We start from the raw sequence: 18,923 nt of genomic DNA, 5'->3' as shown, positions 1-18,923 counted from the left end.
CCACACATCTGCCGGTGGAGTTGCATTTCTCCTATCCAAGCTGTCCTCCAGGAGAACCTCATCATTGGGGGCCGGGGACTAAGTCCAGGTCCTTGTCACAGACGGGATCATCATATTGGGGTTCTATATGGAGGGAACCCGAATGTTTTTCATATTGGGATTGAATGTGTAGGGAACCCGAGTGAGCACAGGGAGAACATGCAAACCCCACACAGAAAGGCCGGAAAGACGCATGCGGGAGTGGAACCCATGACCTTCTTGCTGTGAGGCGACTGTAACACCACCATGCACCCACGCTTCAGGTGTCTGTTTTGGAGAAGTATCAACAGGACTATCTCTTCATTCAGGAAATAGCTTAGATTCATGAGCTGTGTTCGGAATCGCTCCCTATTCACTGTGCACTATATAGGGCGTCAGCCATTTTGTTTGTAGTGTCCGAATTCTCCACGGAATTTTCGTTCCCTATATAGTCCACTATTTATTACCCACAATTCACCTTGATTTGCAGGGAACAGTGCATGTACCCTACATTTTCTCCGTTCCCTAGGTAGTTCACTACAGGGAACTATAGGGAATAGGGAGTGAGGGAACGAGGGAGCGATTCCCAACACAGCTATAGTCTAGTAATCTTGAATGTTGTTTTGTTTGTCCACAGAAACATGACTGGGAGGTGGCTGTGAAGTGCATCAACAAAAAGAACCTGGCGAAATCTCAGACCCTTTTAGGGAAAGAGATCAAAATACTCAAGGTACACTACTGGTTATATTTAGTCACAATCAAGTTAATTTCAAATGAATAACAACTAATTGACTTCTCTTATTCTTTTTTCTACAGGAATTAAAACACGAGAACATCGTTGCGTTACTTGACTTCCAGGTATGTGATCCCCTCAAGTGAACACGCATGTACTGAACATTGTGTGTTCAGTGTCTCATGGGTCTCATGCTGTCTGTCCCAGCAAACACGCAACGTCAGGGAGACGTTCAGATCACGTCTTAATAACGTCCGTCGGTCCTGAACCCCGTTTGTACGTCTGCTGGACCCCCTCAATATTCAAACGTCTGGCTTGGACCCCTCTAAGACGTCTGTGGACGTGCAGAACGGGTTCAATATCTGAACGTAAAAAAAAAAACATTCATTCTGGCTCCTAATTGGATGTCTTTGGACGTCCGAAAAAGACAAAAAAGACATCTTAAAGACGTCTTTTAGACGTGTCTTTGCTCAGTGGGGTTGTATGTACAGCAACTGTGTGTCGGGTGTGAAATGATCTACTTGACCCACTTGCGTTTGATGCACCGGCCTGTCCCCCTGCTGCTGATTGAAACAATCAATCAATCAATCAAAGCTTTATTTGTATAGCGCATTTCATACCCAGAGGCAACACAATGCGCTTTACAGAGAACAAGGGAAGTGGGCATACGTCCCACCCCTACATATTCCAGAGGGAAGCAAAAAAAACAGTATCACCCGGGGGCCAGATAAGTGAGCTGTAAAAATTCTTCCCTGACCCCTCTCAACAAGGCGATCGAGCAAGCTCCTGGAGTATGTCTGTCTAACGGCTAAGAACAGCAACAACAAGGAAGCTGCTCTGTAGCGCGCGGCTAGTGAAGGTGGGAGAGAACGTGGGAGATCTGCTGATATCTGTGTGACTTGGTGGGATTCACAGCCCCTCCCACACACACACACACGCACACACACCTTATGTGAACAGGTGCTCCTAACTCCTGTCTCCATGGTGCAGTCAGGGTTTTAGAGAGCATGCCCATAATAAGCTCACCCATCTGAACCTGTCAGGTTAGGGGGATGTACTCAGCCACAAGAAGGACACCAGTCATCCATCCCGAGGCCAGAGATACCGCGTACACAAGCTGCTCTCTCCTACCGCAAACACATTGAGCTAATTGCATAGGTCGTGAGACAGATGTCTTGCTGTTGAAAGCAGCAGGATCGTTGCCCCCGAGTTGTGAATCAGTTCTAGCTGCTGAATGGTCTCACCGTAGATCTCTAGGGAGTCACTTCCGGACAACGCGGCGTGGTCTCGGTTGAGACCGTCCCAGGTGGGTTATTAGTGCGTGTCGGCTGAGAGGACAGGTTAGTGGGAGGACTCTGTCCAGCCCGCCTGGGGGGTTCTGCGCTGGTTCTGTTTAGAACCGTGTCCAGACGCCACTAGCCACACTGACTGGCTGGCTGTCTGTCTGTCTGACTGGCTGTCTGTCTGTCTGTCTGTCTCTCTGACTGGCTGTCTGTCTGTCTCTCTGACTGTCTGTCTGTCTCTCTGACTGGCTGGCTGGCTGTCTGTCTGTCTCTCTGACTGGCTGGCTGTCTGTCTGTCTGTCTGTCTGTCTCTCTGACTGTCTGTCTCTCTGACTGGCTGGCTGTCTGACTGGCTGGCTGTTCCTAGGACTGTCTGTCTGTCTGTCTCTCCGTCTCTCTGTCTGTTTGTCTGTCTGGCTGGCCTACTGGTTGCTATCTCAACCATGGCAGAGAGGAAACTCCACAAGCGCTGACTCAGCAGTATTTCCCGGGCGAGATCAGCCAGCACTCAGCTTTCTGATTGGCTGTTGAAGGACCCAGAGAGGGTGAGAAAGCAGGGTCATCTGTTGCTACGGGATAGAGGGGTTTTTTTCCGAGTGGGCTCCCCTTTGTCTTGTTTGTGTAAGGCCTGTGCGTGTGTGCGTGAGAGAGAAAAGTGTGTGTGTGTGTGAGAGAGAGACAGAGAGGGAGAGAGAGAAAGAGAGAGAGAGGGAGAGAGAGAGAGAGAGTTGCTGTGTAATGCTAAAATCAGTTTGTAATATAATTGAGTGCTTCACATAAAAATAGACATAAAATAAACCAAAAGCAGGATAATAATTCTAGTTGTAGTTCTTGCCTGCCATTTTGTGTGATGACCTCAGCTACTTTGTGGGGACTTGCCTGTGCCCGCTCTGGGGTGTTGGTCAGTCTGTTGTGGTCAGCTTGTGTTGGTCAGGCTGTTGTGGTCAGCCTAGTTTGTTGATCCCTTTCACCTTTAGCTGAATGAGCATGATGACTCATCCAATCCCTGCTTTAACCCCCTTACCCCTGCCTGAGTGACCAGAGGATTGAACCAGGCTGCGTGTTCCTTCCCCCGCCGGCGCTAGCAAAGCACGCCGCTTGTGTTTGAGATGGACGGTAAACACATGATTTAGCTGATTTAGCTGGAACTTGACGAATACGGCCTTTAAAGAAAGGCCTCAATGACTACAAAAATACAGATATCTTTGCACTCGATGAAATTCCAACACCCTACATTCATGACTTTTCCTAGATACGTGTGTTTTGTCTGTCAGTATCCTTAAATGTTCAAAAGCACACCGGAAAAAGCTTTTCTGCTCGTATTACTGTGAAAAACTATTTTGCTTGTATTTCTGTGTTTGTCTGGAGTGAAGAGGCTCAGTGTTCAACCAAACTGCTTAAAGGGTGAGTTGCGCAGTATATGTTCCTTGTCTGTATCCTCTGTGACTCTGATAGTCTCTCTCCCTCTCTCTCTCTCCCTCTCTCTCTCTCTCTCTCTCTCTCTAGGAAACAGCCAGTTCTGTGTACCTGGTGATGGAGGTAAGGTGGTGTCAGGTCTGTCTCTGTGTTGTTGTCTCAGTTGTAGAACATGCGTGGCTGACTGAGACAGTAATGATCTCCAGTGCGCTCCCACACTGCCAGGGCACGTCAACACAGAGAACCAACCCCTGCTCAAGAAGCAGGCCCAGGTCTTAGGAGCTGGCGTACCAGGCCCACACAACCCACTGATCTGAAGTCTGTTTTCAACAACACTGTTAGTTCTACGACTTGCCATACGCCCACTTACCCAGCCTATAAGAGTCCTGACAAAGGGGGGCTTTTAAGCCATGTAAGAAAGCAGAAGCATCAATCTCCTATCATCTAATCTCTACTATGAGCACGTTTGCTATTAACTGTTCATGGGTTCCAGATAGGGTCATGTCACTGGAGGACACTTTTCGGGGTTGCACAGGAGTCACAATCCCCTCCATCCATCCATCCATCCATCCATCCATCTATCTATCTATCTATCTATCTATCTATCTATCTATCTATCTATCTATCCATCTATCCATCTATCCATCTATCCATCCATCTATCCATCCATCCATCCATCCCTCAGCTCACGCCCCAGTGACCCCTGGCATTTATGGAGAGCATCAGAGAAAGAGTGATTTCATTTTATTCTCTTTCATCTCTCTCTCTCTCTCTCTCTCTCTCTAGTACTGCAATGGCGGAGACCTGGCAGACTACCTTCACTGTAAGTGGACGTTTAATCAGAATTTGCTTCCCAGATGTAGCTTCTGTAGCCCCTCTGGGTTTCCATAGTTGAGTTAATACTGTCCAGGCAGTAGATAGCAGAGCTCGGTGTAGTTATGAATACAGCTCACATACAGCAGAGCTCGGTGTGTAGTTATGAATATAACCCACATACAGCAGAGCTCGGAGTGTAGTTATGAATATAGCCCACATACAGCAGAGCGCGGAGTGTAGTTATGAATATAGCCCACATACAGCAGAGCGCGGAGTGTAGTTATGAATATAGCCCAGATACAGCAGAGCTCGGAGTGTAGTTATGAATATAGCCCACATACAGCAGAGCTCAGAGTGTAGTTATGATGCCCAGAGTCCGTGTCTCAGTCTGAGAGGCCATGGGCTGAGTCAGAGCTCAGGAGTTCACGTCAGGCGCGCAGCGAAGCCGCGTTGTTTGTTTAGACTCCCGGCCCCTCAGGAAGCGCGGTGTTTGTCGAACCGAGGGAACGGGAACGAGTCGAGCTCCTCTGCGAGGCCGGGAGGATGTGGGGAGGCCTGACTCCGCCGGGGGGGTGGGGCTCTGACACGGCGTCTGGGCGAGAGAGCTGATTCAGGGGAGGGGGCGGTGGGGTGAGGACGTGCGAGGCGTTGGGGAGAGAGCGAGGCCCTCGTCTGTCTGAGTCAGTTGATAGGCGTGTGAGTGTGAGGAGCGTTGCTAACCGCTAACGCTGCAGCTACCAGGAATAAAGTGAATAGACATGAATATTCCCTCCCCGCCAAGTTCAGCAAAAGCTTCATTCCTGCTGCTATCCGTGCCCTAAACACATGAATACCATCTGTCTGTGGTCCAGTCCAGTGTGTCTGTATGTCCTGTAATGTTATGTAATGTTATGTAATGTTATGCCATGTCTATAACTGTTTGATGTTTCTATTTCACTTGTTGTCTTTACTGCACTTTTTATGCACTGACTGTAAATATAAACTTCCTGCAAAGGACTAAATAAACGAAAGTCAACTAAATGTCCGTCCCTCCGTGTCCCCCCCCACCAGCCAAGGGGACGCTGAGCGAGGACACCATCCGGGTGTTCCTCCAGCAGATCGCGGGGGCCATGAGGGTCCTGCAGGCCAAGGCCATCATCCACCGGGACCTGAAGCCCCAGAACATCCTGCTGTCCGCCCCCGCCGGCCGCAAGGCCCACTCCAACAACACCTGCATCAAGATCGGTGTGTGGCCTGCCCGCCCAAGTGTGTGTGTGTGTGTGTGTGTGCGCGTGTGTTTGGTGGGTCTATTTTATCACTTTTAAAGGCCTCTGTAAATATTTTATTTTACCCTTCTTCAGGAATGATTGATGAATATGTGTAATATGTCATAATTCCCCTGGTGAAGTATTTAGTAGAGGGAGGAGAGAGTGGTCCTGCCTGTTTAAGAGTCTTCTCTCATCATCAGACTCTGTGTTTCTGGGTTAAGAGTCTTCTCTCATCATCAGACTCTGTGTTTCTGGTTTAAGAATCTTCTCTCATCATCAGACTCTGTTTCTGGTTTAAGAATCTTCTCTCATCATCAGACTCTGTGTTTCTGGTTTAAGAGTCTTCTCTCATCATCAGACTCTGTGTTTCTGGTTTAAGAGTCTTCTCTCATCATCAGACTCTGTGTTTCTGGTGTGAAGGATGAAGCAGAGTCACGCTCACAACACACTGTTATAATCTTCATGGCTCTGTTGAGACCTGCTCAGCTCTTAGCACCCACACACACACACACACACACACTCACACGCTCTCTCTCTCTCTCTCTCTCTCTCTCACACGCACACACACACTCATACTCACACTCTTTCTCACACACACACACACACACACACACACACACACACACACACACACACACACTCACACTCTCTCTCACACACACACTCACACTCTCTCTCACACACACTCTCTCACACACAAACACACACACACACACTCTCTCACACACACTCTCTCTCTCACACACACACACACTCACTCACACTCTCTCACACACTCACACTCTCACACATACACACTCTCACACATACACACTCTCACACACACACACACTCTCACTCACTCACTCACTCTCTCACACACACACACACACACACGCTCAATGTCAGTGAGGATCTTTTAGAGAAAGCTGCTCAGTTTCAAGTGGTCAGTGGGATATTTCACACGTCCTCATTGATGTAGAATCTTCGCAGCAGCTCTGGTCATTTCTTCCTGTCATGGATTTGGGACATTGGGAACAAGCACTAATGTAAAAGTTCTCTCTCTCTCTCTCTCTCTCTCTCTCTCCCTCCACTGTCTTGTTCCCCCTGGTCCTGTTGCGTAGCGGACTTCGGCTTTGCCCGGTATCTCCAGACCAACATGATGGCCGCCACGCTGTGTGGTTCCCCCATGTACATGGTGAGCACCTTCTCTTCCTCCCTCTCAACCGCGCGCTGCCGGATGACTTTCCGTCGTGGGTGCGACTTTGAAATGTCTCCCCCCCGTTCCCCCAGGCACCTGAAGTCATCATGTCTCAGAACTACGACGCCAAGGCGGACCTATGGAGCATAGGAACCATAGTTTTCCAGTGTCTAACCGGGAAGGCCCCTTTTCAGGTGAGCACCGCAGTCGACCTGGATTGATCAACAACAACTGAAAACACATTTACAGTGATGATGAGTTCACACAGATACATAAATAACAACAGAACAAATACAATAAACAATAATAATAATTAAAAACAATTACAGGTTGAAGTACAAATGCTAAGAGCCAAGGATTGAAACTGCGACTGAAGGAAGTAGCTGAAGCTTTAGAGTGTTGTAGAGTTTGTTGTTGTTGATAATTATGTCTGTTGTTGTTGATAATTATGGGTTCCCCACAGGCTAGCAGTCCACAAGACCTCCGGCTGTTCTATGAGAAAAACAAGAGCCTCAGTCCCAAGTAAGTGTCAAGTTATCTGGGATTCTTCTGCTTCAGCATCTAAAGTTGAGAAGCCTCAGATGACATAGTCTTCTATTGGTGTTTATTTAACATGTTCTTGTTACAGGAGCTGATTTAAACATTGCTTTTTGCACCAACAAACAAACATACCCATAAGAAAGTAGGTTAAATGTTAGCTTAGCATGACTGCATTAAGGTAACTTGCACATACTGTAACATACTGTCAGCTAGTAGTTTTCTACTGTAGCAGACGCACTCGCTAGCTATTCTGACTGTGACCATGCTAAAAATAGACGGCCCATGTGAATCACTAAGAGTGAACACACACTGTATACATTCACCAAACACAAGTCATTAACCACAGACTTATGCACTTCACTACAAAGTACAGGAAATAGCCTCCCTGAGGTCACCGGCATGTTTCCGTGGCGGTCGTTCCCTTGCGCTCCTCCTCCTGAGGTCATCCAGGGGTCAGCGCTAACGCCAGCGCTCTCCTTCTAGCAAGAGAGATTAAACCACACTTCTCTCTCCAGCATTCCCAGAGAGACCTCCAGCCACTTGAGGCAGCTGTTGCAGGGTCTGCTACAGCGCAACCACAAAGACCGCATGGACTTTGGTCAGTAGGACCCCTCACACACACTCACACGCACACACACACACTCACACACACTCACACACACACACACACACACACACACACTCACACGCGCGAAAGGACATTCCTACTATGTTGAAAAACTGCATGGCAATAAACTAATAGTGATTGTGATTGTGAAACTAGCGTGTTAGCATTGAACCTCTTCTTGGGTGTTCAATCTGTGTCTCCCTCACCCTTTTCAGAGGAGTTCTTCAGTCACCCGTTCCTGGAGTCCAGCGTGTCCATGAAGAAGAGTGAGTCTCATCCATGAATCATCCATCTGCCTGGCCCTGCTCTGGGCATTCAGAGTAGTCTGGTCGTCTTTAATCACAAGTCAATGTGATGGTGTCCTTAATGTGATGCCGTAATATCGATTACCATGTCGATTAAAATCTGGAAAAATGAATCACTCACTATAAGATGAAAATGTATATTGATTAATTGTTGTATGTGTCCTACAGCCAAGTCCTGTCTTATTGTGTGTGTGTGTGTGTGTGTGCGTGTGTGTGTGTGTGCGCGTGTGTGTGTGTGTGTGTGTGTGGTTTCAGTGACCCCTGTCGTTACCATGACCTGCTTTCCAAGCTCCGCATCTGCCAGCTCCTGTAGCAGCTCCTCCACCTCACACCTAGCCTCACCTCCGGTTAGTGTGTGTGTGTGTGTGTGTGTGCGTTTGTGTGTGTGTGCGCGTATGTGTGTGTGTGTGTCCTGGTCCATTCAGGAGTGATGGAGAGTGTGTGAGTCTGGTGATGGAGTCATTCACACAAACATCTGAACTTGTTGTGTTATGTTCATTAGTGATGAGGTCATGTAATGTGGTTCTACTGTGGCCAGTGATCCAGCTCATTAGATGGACAGGATGTCAGTATGGTCAGCAGCCAGTGAGCAGTAGGCCATCATGCTTCATTTGTGGTGTATGGATGGATTCATGTGTGGATATATGTGTGCGGTCGACGTCTGGGTGTGAAAACACGGCAAAATGTCACTAGGGTAAATGTGATGTCCTGTTAAGAACGGATAAACAATAAAAATACAAATCTAGAGAGTTTGTTGACTGTTTTCAAACAGTCCTTCAGATTAGATGTGGCCCAGATGACATGAGGGTAGACGTTATGTTAGCCGTGCCGTGTGGTCAGTGGTCCAATCCTCTGGTTCTGACCACTGCAGCAGTCCCTGGCGGAGGTCCAGCAGCTCCGAGCCAAGGCTCTGGCCTCCCCCACGCCGGACGCCCACGGCTTCCTCCTCAAAGACTCTTCTGGTGGGGGCGGCAGCAGCAAGAACTCCTCCTGTGACACCGACGACTTCGTCATGGTGCCGGCCCACTTCCCCAGTAAGCGCCCCCCCCCCCCCCGCAGTGTGTGAATAGCAACATGACAGCGTAGGACACTTAGTGGACGGAAGTGTCGGTCGGTGTTGTCTAACTCGGACCTGCATCTCTCAGCAGGTGAGCTCACCTGTGAGGGGGCTTCTGGGAAAATGCTGCAGGACAGCCTGATGACCAGTGGGTGAGTCTGGGGGCGGGGTCTTACCTGGCGGGGGGGGCGGGTCTTACATCTTCCTCATCACTGCCGTCGACCTACAGTTCTGTGGGCTGAGACACTTGATACAGGAGTGTCCATTCCACTGTCAGACTGGGCAGTATTTCTATTACTTGTATTTGAGTATTTTGTAATTTGTATTTGACATGTTTGGGGAAAAAAAATGAATGTAATTTGTAACAAGATACTTAGTAATATTGTATTTTCAAAATGGTTCCATCGACCTCGCAATCCGATTGGTTAAGAGCATTGTAAAATTGTTTTAGGAACTGCTTCTCTTGATGGTGTTCACTCAAATATTCTGGCACTAGTATTTTGTATTTGATTTCGATACAGTAATTTGAGGAGTATTTTGTATTTTGAAGATACATTTAGATGTATTTTTGCCCATTTCTGTCCATTGTGCACAGATGGTACCGATGGTGGTTTCATTTAAACTCTTATAAATGTGTTTCTCTGTTCAGTTCTTTACTGGCTTCTAGTGGTCTGGGGAGTCAAGGCAAGACCCCCCCCCATTCTCCCTCCTACAGCGGCTCCCCCAGCCCCATCAGGTAAGACCACACTTTAGCTTAGCATTATGCTAACAACTCTATAAGACCACAGGGCTTTAGCTTAGCATAATGCTAACAATGCTATGAAACCACAGGGCTTTAGCTTAGCATAATGCTAACAACGCTATGAAACCACAGGGCTTTATCTTAGCATAATGCTAGCAACTCTATAAGACCACAGGGCTTTAGCTTAGCATAATGCTAGCAACTCCATAAGACCACAGGGCTTTAGCTTAGCATAATGTTAATAATAATAATTTCACTGTTCACTCACTGTACTTCTGCATTGACCAGACTAGGGATAGTTAAGTGTAGCTAACCCCTCTCTCCTCTCTCTAACCCCTCTCTCCTCTCTCTAACCCCTCTCTCCTCTCTCTAACCCCTCTCTCCTCTCTCTAACCCCTCTCTCCTCTCTCTAACCCCTCTCTCCTCTCTCTCCTCTCTCTAACCCCTCTCTCCTCTCTCTAACCCCTCTCTCCTCTCTCTAACCCCTCTCTCCTCTCTCTAACCCCTCTCTCCTCTCTCCAACCCCTCTCTCCTCTCTCTAACCCCTCTCTCCTCTCTCTAACCCCTCTCTCCTCTCTCTAACCCCTCTCTCCTCTCTCTAACCCCTCTCTCCTCTCTCTAACCCCTCTCTCCTCTCTCTAACCCCTCTCTCCTCTCTCTAACCCCTCTCTCCTCTCTCTAACCCCTCTCTCCTCTCTCTAACCCCTCTCTCCTCTCTCTAACCCCTCTCTCCTCTCTCTAACCCCTCTCTCCTCTCTCTAACCCCTCTCTCCTCTCTCTTACCCCTCTCTCCTCTCTCTAACCCCTCTCTCCTCTCTCTAACCCCTCTCTCCTCTCTCTAACCCCTCTCTCCTCTCTCTAACCCCTCTCTCCTCTCTCTTACCCCTCTCTCCTCTCTCTAACCCCTCTCTCCTCTCTCTAACCCCTCTCTCCTCTCTCTTACCCCTCTCTCCTCTCTCTAACCCCTCTCTCCTCTCTCTAACCCCTCTCTCCTCTCTCTAACCCCTCTCTCCTCTCTCTAACCCCTCTCTCCTCTCTCTCTGGCAGGCCTAGCGAGATCTCAGCGAGTAACTGTGGTAACTATGGGCAGTCGATGCCTATTCCGGTTCCCACTCAGGTCCACAACTACCAGCGCATGGAGCAGAACCTGCACTCGCCCAGTCAAGATGGTTCTCCCAGGTCAGAACACACACACACACACACACACACACTTGCGGTAGTCCATCGTATCCGATAATGACTTCTACTTCTCCTCCGTCCGTCTGTCCCTCTGTCTGTCCGCAGGGCGTCCACCCCGGTGCATCGCTGCAGTAGCAGTGTCTGTCTGGGCTGGGGGAGGCCCGGCCCGTCCCCCCCCCACCCTGGAGGCGCCTGCCACGGGGCGACCCCCACCCCCCGCCGCCTCTCCACCGGAGGCCCACGGCCCTTCCAGCTCTCCCCTCACGGTAGCGCGCAGTCCGTTATGAACGTCTTCTCTCTCTCTCTACCTCTCCCCTCCTCTCATCCCCCTTTCTCTTCTTCCTCTCCTCCCCCTCCGTGTCTGAAGTCCTCCCCATCCCCGAGCTGCCTGGACAGGCGTGTGGAGAGGCGGGCGTTGGGGGCCCGCGGGGCGGAGGTGAGGACCGGGGACTCCCTCCATCCCTCCTTCCCTCCATCCCTCCTCCTCTCCATCCCTCCATCCCTCCTTCCCTCCATCCCTCCTCCTCTCCATCCCTCCATCCCTCCTTCTCTCCATCCTTCCATCCCTCCATCCCTCCATCCCTCCTCCCCTCCTTCCCTCCCTCCATCCCTCCCTCCCTCCCTCCTTCCCTTCATCCCTCCATTCCTCCTTCCCTCTTACACCAATTGGAACTCAACTTTATTGTAGCACTAATCAGTGTTTCCCTTCCAGGGGGGGTGGTAGGCCCCCCCCAAAACTACTATTGTTGTCGCGGGGTGGGCGCGTCATGGATACATGTCGTCATAGACGCACACAGTAAGGCGTTTGTTAGCATAGATATAGATAACACGGCTTCCAGCCAATCAGAATCAAGAACCAGAACAAACCGTTGTATAAAGTACTTATTACAACAACATATTATTACAAACATATTACTAGAAAAAGATTGTTTTTGTTTATTTACGTAGCCATGATTTTCGCTATGTTAAACTCTATTGACTTATGCTAAAAATGTTAGCGATCTAGAAGTCAGCTGTTTTTGTGCGTCTGTCCTGTGTGGCTCATGGAGGAGCGCTTGGTTCATGCGTCTGTCCCCCCCTCCAGCGCTCCAGCTCGCCGACCCTCGGCCCCTCCCCCCCCTCCCTCGGCAGCAGCAGCCAGGCCTGGGCACCCGGCTCCACAGCGCCCCCTGTCTGCTGGAGTGTGCCAGCGGCAGCAGGCAGAAGATCAGGAAGCAGCACTCGGACCCGCTGGGGGCCCCGGGGGGGGGCGTGGTGGCGGTCCGGCCCCTGCACCCCTCCCCCAGGCTGAGTGAGCTGCTGCAGCGCAGCCCCCTGCCCACCATCCTCGGCTCCCCCTCCAGGGTGAGGCGCCGCGCGTGTGTGTGTGTGTGCGTGTGTGTGCGTGTGTGTGTTTCATCTGTGTGTTTACGTTCGTCTGCTTATCTAGTGGTAGTACCGCCCAGACTATGGCTCTTTGCACTGTGACTAATTTAGTCTTTATACCTGGTGTACGTAACACAACCACTTACAACGCAATATCATACCCCCCTATAGCAATATAATACCCCCTATAGCAATATAATACCCCCCTATAGCAATATAATACCCCCTATAGCAATATAATACCCCCCTATAGCAATATAATACCCTCCTATAGCAATATAATACCCCTCCTATAGCAATATAATACCCCCCTATAGCAATATCATACCCCCTATAGCAATATAATACCCTCCTATAGCAATATCATACCCCCTATAGCAATATAATACCCTCCTATAGCAATATAATACCCCCCTATAGCCATATAATACCCCCCTATAGCAATATCATACCCCCTATAGCCATATAATACCCCCCTATAGCAATATCATACCCCCTATAGCAATATAATACCCCCCTATAGCAATATAATACCCTCCTATAGCAATATCATACCCCCTATAGCAATATAATACCCTCCTATAGCAATATAATACCTTCCTATAGCAATATAATACCCCTCCTATAGCAATATAATACCCCCCTATAGCAATATCATACCCCCTATAGCAATATAATACCCTCCTATAGCAATATCATACCCCCTATAGCAATATAATACCCTCCTATAGCAATATAATACCCCCCTATAGCCATATAATACCCCCCCTATAGCAATATCATACCCCCTATAGCCATATAATACCCCCCTATAGCAATATCATACCCCCTATAGCAATATAATACCCCCCTATAGCAATATAATACCCTCCTATAGCAATATCATACCCCCTATAGCAATATAATACCCTCCTATAGCAATATAATACCCCCCTATAGCAATATCTGACAGGGTACTTATTGTGTAATTGGTGTTAATTTGTAAACTTTGTAATTTTCATAATTTGTAACTTGTACATTTGTAATAAAGTATTAGAGTTTATCTGTATCAAGCATAATGTTGGAGCCAGCAGCAACATTCCCCTGTATAGCAATAAAGGAATGTTGAATCTTGACTGTGCCCCCCGCTCACAGGCCATCCCACCGTTTGACTTCCCCAAGCCGCCCAGCTCGCCCAACCTGCTGACCTTCCTGGCCCAGCAGGGCCTCGTCCTGGGGGCCCCCGGCAGCAGGCCTGCCTCCGACCCACGGGAAGCTGGACTGCCCCCTGGTGGACATCCCGCTCACTACATCCACAGACCCACAGAGGAGAACAAGGGGTTGGGAAGGTAAGAGAGGGAGGAGAGGCCAGCACTGTTAGGACCAGCGTCCAGCCAGGGGGAGGAGGAGAGAGAGGGAGAGAGAGGAGGGGAGAGAGGAGGAGGGGAGAGAGAGGAGGAGAGAGAGGGAGGAGGGGAGAGAGAGAGGGAGGAGGGGAGAGAGGAGGAGGGGAGAGAGGAGGAGGAGAGAGATAAGGAGAGAGAGGAGGGGAGAGGAGAGGGAGGAGGGGAGAGAGAGGAGGAGAGAGGAGGAGAGAGGAGGGGAGAGAGAGGAGGGGAGAGAGAGGGTCATATGAAGATACGGAGAAGGGCAGATCTGAACAGTCGATCCCTGCTCCCTCATGCTGGTCTCTCCTCTGTGGTCTCTCTCTGCTCGTCCCCTGGTGTCCAGGTCTCACAGTACCGGCCGTCTGTCTGACATGCTGCTCATGGCCGCCTTCGGCTCTCCGCTGAGGGACCGGAGCACGGAGAACCTCAGCCTGGACAGAGCCATCGACATCACAGGTACCCCCCGCAGACCAGCTGACCGGCCGCTACATCACAACAACAACAACATGATTGAACTATTAATGAACTATTCATACCTTCATTTATTCATTCATTCATTAAATAAAAGATCGATTTTGGGATTCATGAATCGATTCTGAATCATTTGATTCAGAATCGATGAATCGATTTTTTAAACCTAGCCCTATTTTTAATAGTATCAGGTCCAGTGTTTACCTATCAGGTCCAGTGTTTACCTCTCAACATGCTGTTGTGTAGCGGAGCTGAGATACGGGCTTGATGGCAGGTACTGCTCTATCATGTCTCCCTCACTGTCCATGTGTCTCTGTGTCACAGCGCCCTCTGGTGGCGGAGGAGCAGTGGTGGTGGGCTCGGGTAGTCCAGCCCAGGTAGTGTTCACTGTGGGCTCCCCTTCCAGCGGAAGCACCCCGCCACACACCTCTCGCAACAGGAAGTACTCAGGTGAGATGGATGGAGGGATGAAAAACCGCCCAACCCTAATAGACAGACAGACAGACAGACAGACAGGCAGACAGACAGACAGACAGACAGACAGACAGACAGACAGACAGACAGGCAGACAGACAGACAGACAGGCAGACAGACAGACAGACAGACAGGCAGACAGACAGACAGACAGACAGACAGACAGACAGGCAGACAGACAGACAGACAGACAGACAGACAGACAGACAGGCAGACAGACAGACAGACAGACAGGCAGACAGACAGACAGACAGACAGACAGACAGACAGGCAGGCAGACAGACAGACAGACAGACAGACAGACAGGCAGACAGACAGACAGACAGACAGGCAGACAGACAGACAGACAGACAGGCAGACAGACAGACAGACAGACAGACAAACAGACACATCTAAGTAGAAGAATCTCTATTGGCCCTGCTTGTTAAGGGAGGAGTCAGTGTGACCTCCAGCCAATCAGCACGTCTTCCTCCGTCAGGCTCGTCCAGCTCCGTCAGTCCCGCGGGGTCCTTCAACAGCCGCTACGCGCAGACGGGCACCTACCTGGACGGCTTCCAGGGGTCCTCCAGCCCGCGCTACGGCTTCACAGACCCCAACATGGGGGGACCCGTCACCTTCGAGGCCCCCGAGCTGCCGGAGGAGACCCTGATGGAGGTGAGAGCAGGAGAGACTGTGTGTGTGTGTGTGTGTGTGTGTGTGTGTGTGTGTGTGTGTGTGTGTGTGTGTGTGTGTGTGTGTGTGTGTGACCCCCTCTCTTCTCGTGTGGCTGCAGCAGGAGCACACGGACGCCCTTCAGAGGCTGCGCTTCACGCTGGACTTCGCCTGCTGTCTGGCGGAGGTGGCCGGGTCCCGGGGGTCCGAGGGGTCCGAGGCGTCCGGGGGGGCCAGGGCCGGGCCCGGGGGGGGGCAGGCGGACCCCGCGCCCCCCTCCCTGCTCCAGCAGCAGAGCCTGGTGGCCGACCAGATCAGCTCCCTGAGCCAAGAGTGGAGGTGAGTCACAGGGAGGGAGGTCACTGGGTGAGTAGAGCTACAAGTCTGGAAGCGCTCCGTACTGCTCCTTCCTCCTCCTTCCTCCTCCTGAAGCTCTCCTCACTGCTCCTTCCTCCTCCTGAAGCTCTCCGTACTGCTCCTTCCTCCTCCTGGAGCGCTCCTCACTGCTCCTTCCTCCTCCTGAAGCGCTCCCTACTGCTCCTTCCTCCTCCTGAAGCGCTCCGTACTGCTCCTTCCTCCTCCTGAAGCGCTCCTTCCTCCTCCTTTCTCCTCCTTCCTCCTCCTGCTCCCGTGTGACTGGCGGTCGTGGATGTGCTTGTGTCTCAGCTATGCAGAACAGCTGGTGTTGTACATGAAGAGCGCGGAGCTGCTGGCGTCGGCGTTGCACACGGCCATGGACCAGGTGAAACAGGGCCAGCTCTACCCCTCCTCCACCGTCAAACAAGGTAGGTCTCACAGAACATGGACCAGGTCAAACAAGGTAGATCTCACAGCCATGGACCAGGTCAAACAAGGTAGATCTCACAGAACATGGACCAGGTCAAACAAGGTAGATCTCACAGAACATGGACCAGGTCAAACAAGGTAGATCTCACAGAACATGGACCAGGTCAAACAAGGTAGATCTCAGAGCCATGGACCAGGTCAAACAGGGCCAACTCTATGAGAGGCCTTCATTGCGCATGTCATGCCAAACACCTAAAAATATTCGGATTGTGATCAATTTCACTGTATAAGAGCAGTCCATCCAGCCCCTGTCCTCTGTCCTCTGTCCTGTGGTTCTGTCCCAGTGGTGAGACGTCTGAACGATCTGTACAAGTCCAGCGTGACGTCCTGTCGCTCGCTCAGCGCCCGGCTGGACCGCTTCTTCACCAGGAAGCACCGGCTCATGGACCACATCAACAGCATCACCGCCGAGAGCCTGCTGTTCAGCCACACCGTGCAGATGGTGAGGGTGGCCTCCTTCTCCTCCTCCTTCTCCTCCTCCTCCTCCTCCTCCTCCTCCTCCCTCCTCCTCCTCCAATTTCTCCTTCTCCTCCCCCACCTCCTCCTCCTGCTCCTCCTCCTCCCCCTCCTCCTCCAATTTCTCCTCCTACTCCTCCACCTCCTCCTCCTCATCTCCATGCCAATGTTCAATACAGCTCAAGAGGACGGTTTTTCGCTGACACAAATTAAACCTTAATTAAACTTTAAACTAAGCTTAAAGGAGTAGTAAAGGGAAAATGCATGTTTAGCCCTGTTTTAAGGTTACTTATGATCATATACAATGGTTCAGATCAAAACGTTGACAAAACTAGCACTTTTGAGAAAGTTGATAATTGTTCTACCACCGTTTTGGTCATACAATGGATGTGGGTGGGCGCCGTGAAAAATCATTCAAAAACATGTTAAACTCTCAATTTCAAAGACAAGAAGCTCACCGTTGTACGGTGTCTGACGTGGGTCATATCCCAAGCCCTGACCGTGTTCTGTCTCCTCCCAGGTCCAGGCGGCCGCGCTGGACGAGATGTTCCACCAGGGGGAGGCATCGGTGCTGCGCTACCACAAGGCCCTGCTGCTGATGGAGGGCCTCTCTCTCCTCCTCACCGAACAGGCCGACATCCTCAGCGTCAGCAAGTGTGAGTCACCTTTGACCTTTCACCTCTGACTCCAAACCCCCTCACTGGTCTAGACCTGGAACGCCTCAGCCTCAAAGAAATCGCCTTTTTATGGCTTCGATCAAACTAGACGGATGGATCCACTAGATACTTATTGATTCCCAGGAGAAATGTGTTCACGATGTCTGCTGTTGAACGGGACATTCACATGGGTGGTCTCTCGCCCTATTCTCTCTCCATCACTCATCACTCTCTCTCTCTCTCTCTATTTTCCCTTTACTACTCCTTTAAAGGGGTAGTGTGCTATTTTGGACATTAAGCCCTATTTGTAGTCTGTCGGCCATGAACCTGAAACATAGAGACCATAATTCTCTCTCCATCACTCACTCTCTCTCTCTCTCTTTCTCTCTCTCTCTCTCTCTCTAGGTAAGGAGTGTATTGAGCGCCGCCTCACTGCTCTGCAGTCAGGGGTGTGTGTTTGAGACTCCTCCCCCAGCACCCCGGGACGCTGCTCTCACACGACACCCCCCCCTCTCACCCCCCCACCCCCAACCCCCCCCCCCCCCCCGCCACCGGGGTGTTCTGAAGGCCCTCTGGACCGGACATGGGACAGGGGACAACGGACCATCACCGTGGGGATGGGGACTGGACCATTGTTGGGGATGAACCCCCCCGCCAAGGAGAGGAGCTCCAGAGCCCCCCCTGCTGGACTGAGAGTGCTCATGCAGTTATTCAGCTTTCATGCAGTCTCAAATACACACAAACTACTTCTGTTGACCGGGCATCTTTCAGCGACCGTTAGGAAACGAGACACAGACACACAGTTGGGTCCACTGGTCATTAGGCGCTAAGCAATCACATGCACTATTTTATTTTATTTTATTTTATTTTATTTTATTTTATTTTATTTTATTTTATTTTATTTTATTTTATTTTATTTTATTTTATTTTATTTTATTTTATTTTATTTTATTTTGTTTTGTTTTGTTTTGTTTTGTTTTGTTTTATTTTTTACAAATGGTCACCTACTTTTAGAACATCATTTATTAGGTAGCTTGCTGAAAAACCGTGTTTGAACATTACAGTGGGGGCAATATTTAAGTGTTTCGCAATCATGTTTTACAAACATCATCAGTTTAAACAGGTCTGTTCTGTCGTCCGTTGGTTTCTCTGACGCTCTGGAGGATCACATATTAGACTAGAGACCAGTTTGTTTTTAAGTTATTGAGACCAAAATAAATTCCTTTAACAGGGGCCAGGGTAGGTGATGTGGTTGAAGTATTATACTTTAATTATCCCGAACTTTGACACTTTATTGACTTTGTCTGTCATAGTCAGGATCATGTTTTTCTCTGGGCCGTGGGTCATAAGACCACAAACGAGAGAATGTAATGAAGACTGCCCAAGATGGCAGACAGGAACTAGATAGTACAGACAGGAAGTTGGCCCAGTACAGACAGGAAGTTGGCCTAGTCCAGACAGGAAGTTGGCCCAGTCCAGACAGGAAGTTGGCCCAGTACAGACAGGAAGTTGGC

General features: G+C 50.0%; 2 protein-coding genes across 2 annotated transcripts in view; both read left to right on the top strand.

The window, feature by feature from the left end:
* Positions 1-267, top strand: part of mmp17a (matrix metallopeptidase 17a) — a gene marked incomplete at both ends in the record, with an annotated part of 111,627 nt that extends 111,360 nt beyond the window's left edge. The window contains 1 exon segment of the mRNA XM_084460181.1: positions 173-267. Within this exon segment, the coding sequence (XP_084316307.1) occupies positions 173-267 (95 nt within the window).
* A 96-nt stretch (positions 268-363) lies between these two features.
* Positions 364-17,948, top strand: ulk1b (unc-51 like autophagy activating kinase 1; the record flags this gene model as incomplete). The annotated part of the gene is made up of 27 exons (XM_084460180.1): positions 364-372; positions 656-748; positions 835-876; positions 3,541-3,573; positions 4,237-4,273; positions 5,317-5,490; positions 6,617-6,690; positions 6,786-6,887; positions 7,157-7,215; positions 7,749-7,831; positions 8,056-8,106; positions 8,401-8,492; positions 9,017-9,179; positions 9,291-9,354; positions 9,852-9,938; positions 10,992-11,123; positions 11,229-11,389; positions 12,208-12,467; positions 13,623-13,816; positions 14,199-14,311; positions 14,651-14,776; positions 15,279-15,454; positions 15,573-15,790; positions 16,118-16,236; positions 16,582-16,745; positions 17,280-17,409; positions 17,815-17,948. The coding sequence occupies 27 exons, from the start codon at positions 364-366 to the stop codon at positions 17,868-17,870; spliced, it is 3,012 nt and encodes a 1,003-aa protein (XP_084316306.1). The 3' UTR covers positions 17,871-17,948.
* Between the last annotated feature and the right edge of the window lie 975 nt (positions 17,949-18,923).

Source organism: Borostomias antarcticus (genome assembly GCF_949987555.1).
Source record: "Borostomias antarcticus genome assembly, chromosome: 30".
NCBI lineage: Eukaryota > Metazoa > Chordata > Actinopteri > Stomiiformes > Stomiidae > Borostomias > Borostomias antarcticus.
This window is presented reverse-complemented; position numbering and strand designations above follow the sequence as displayed.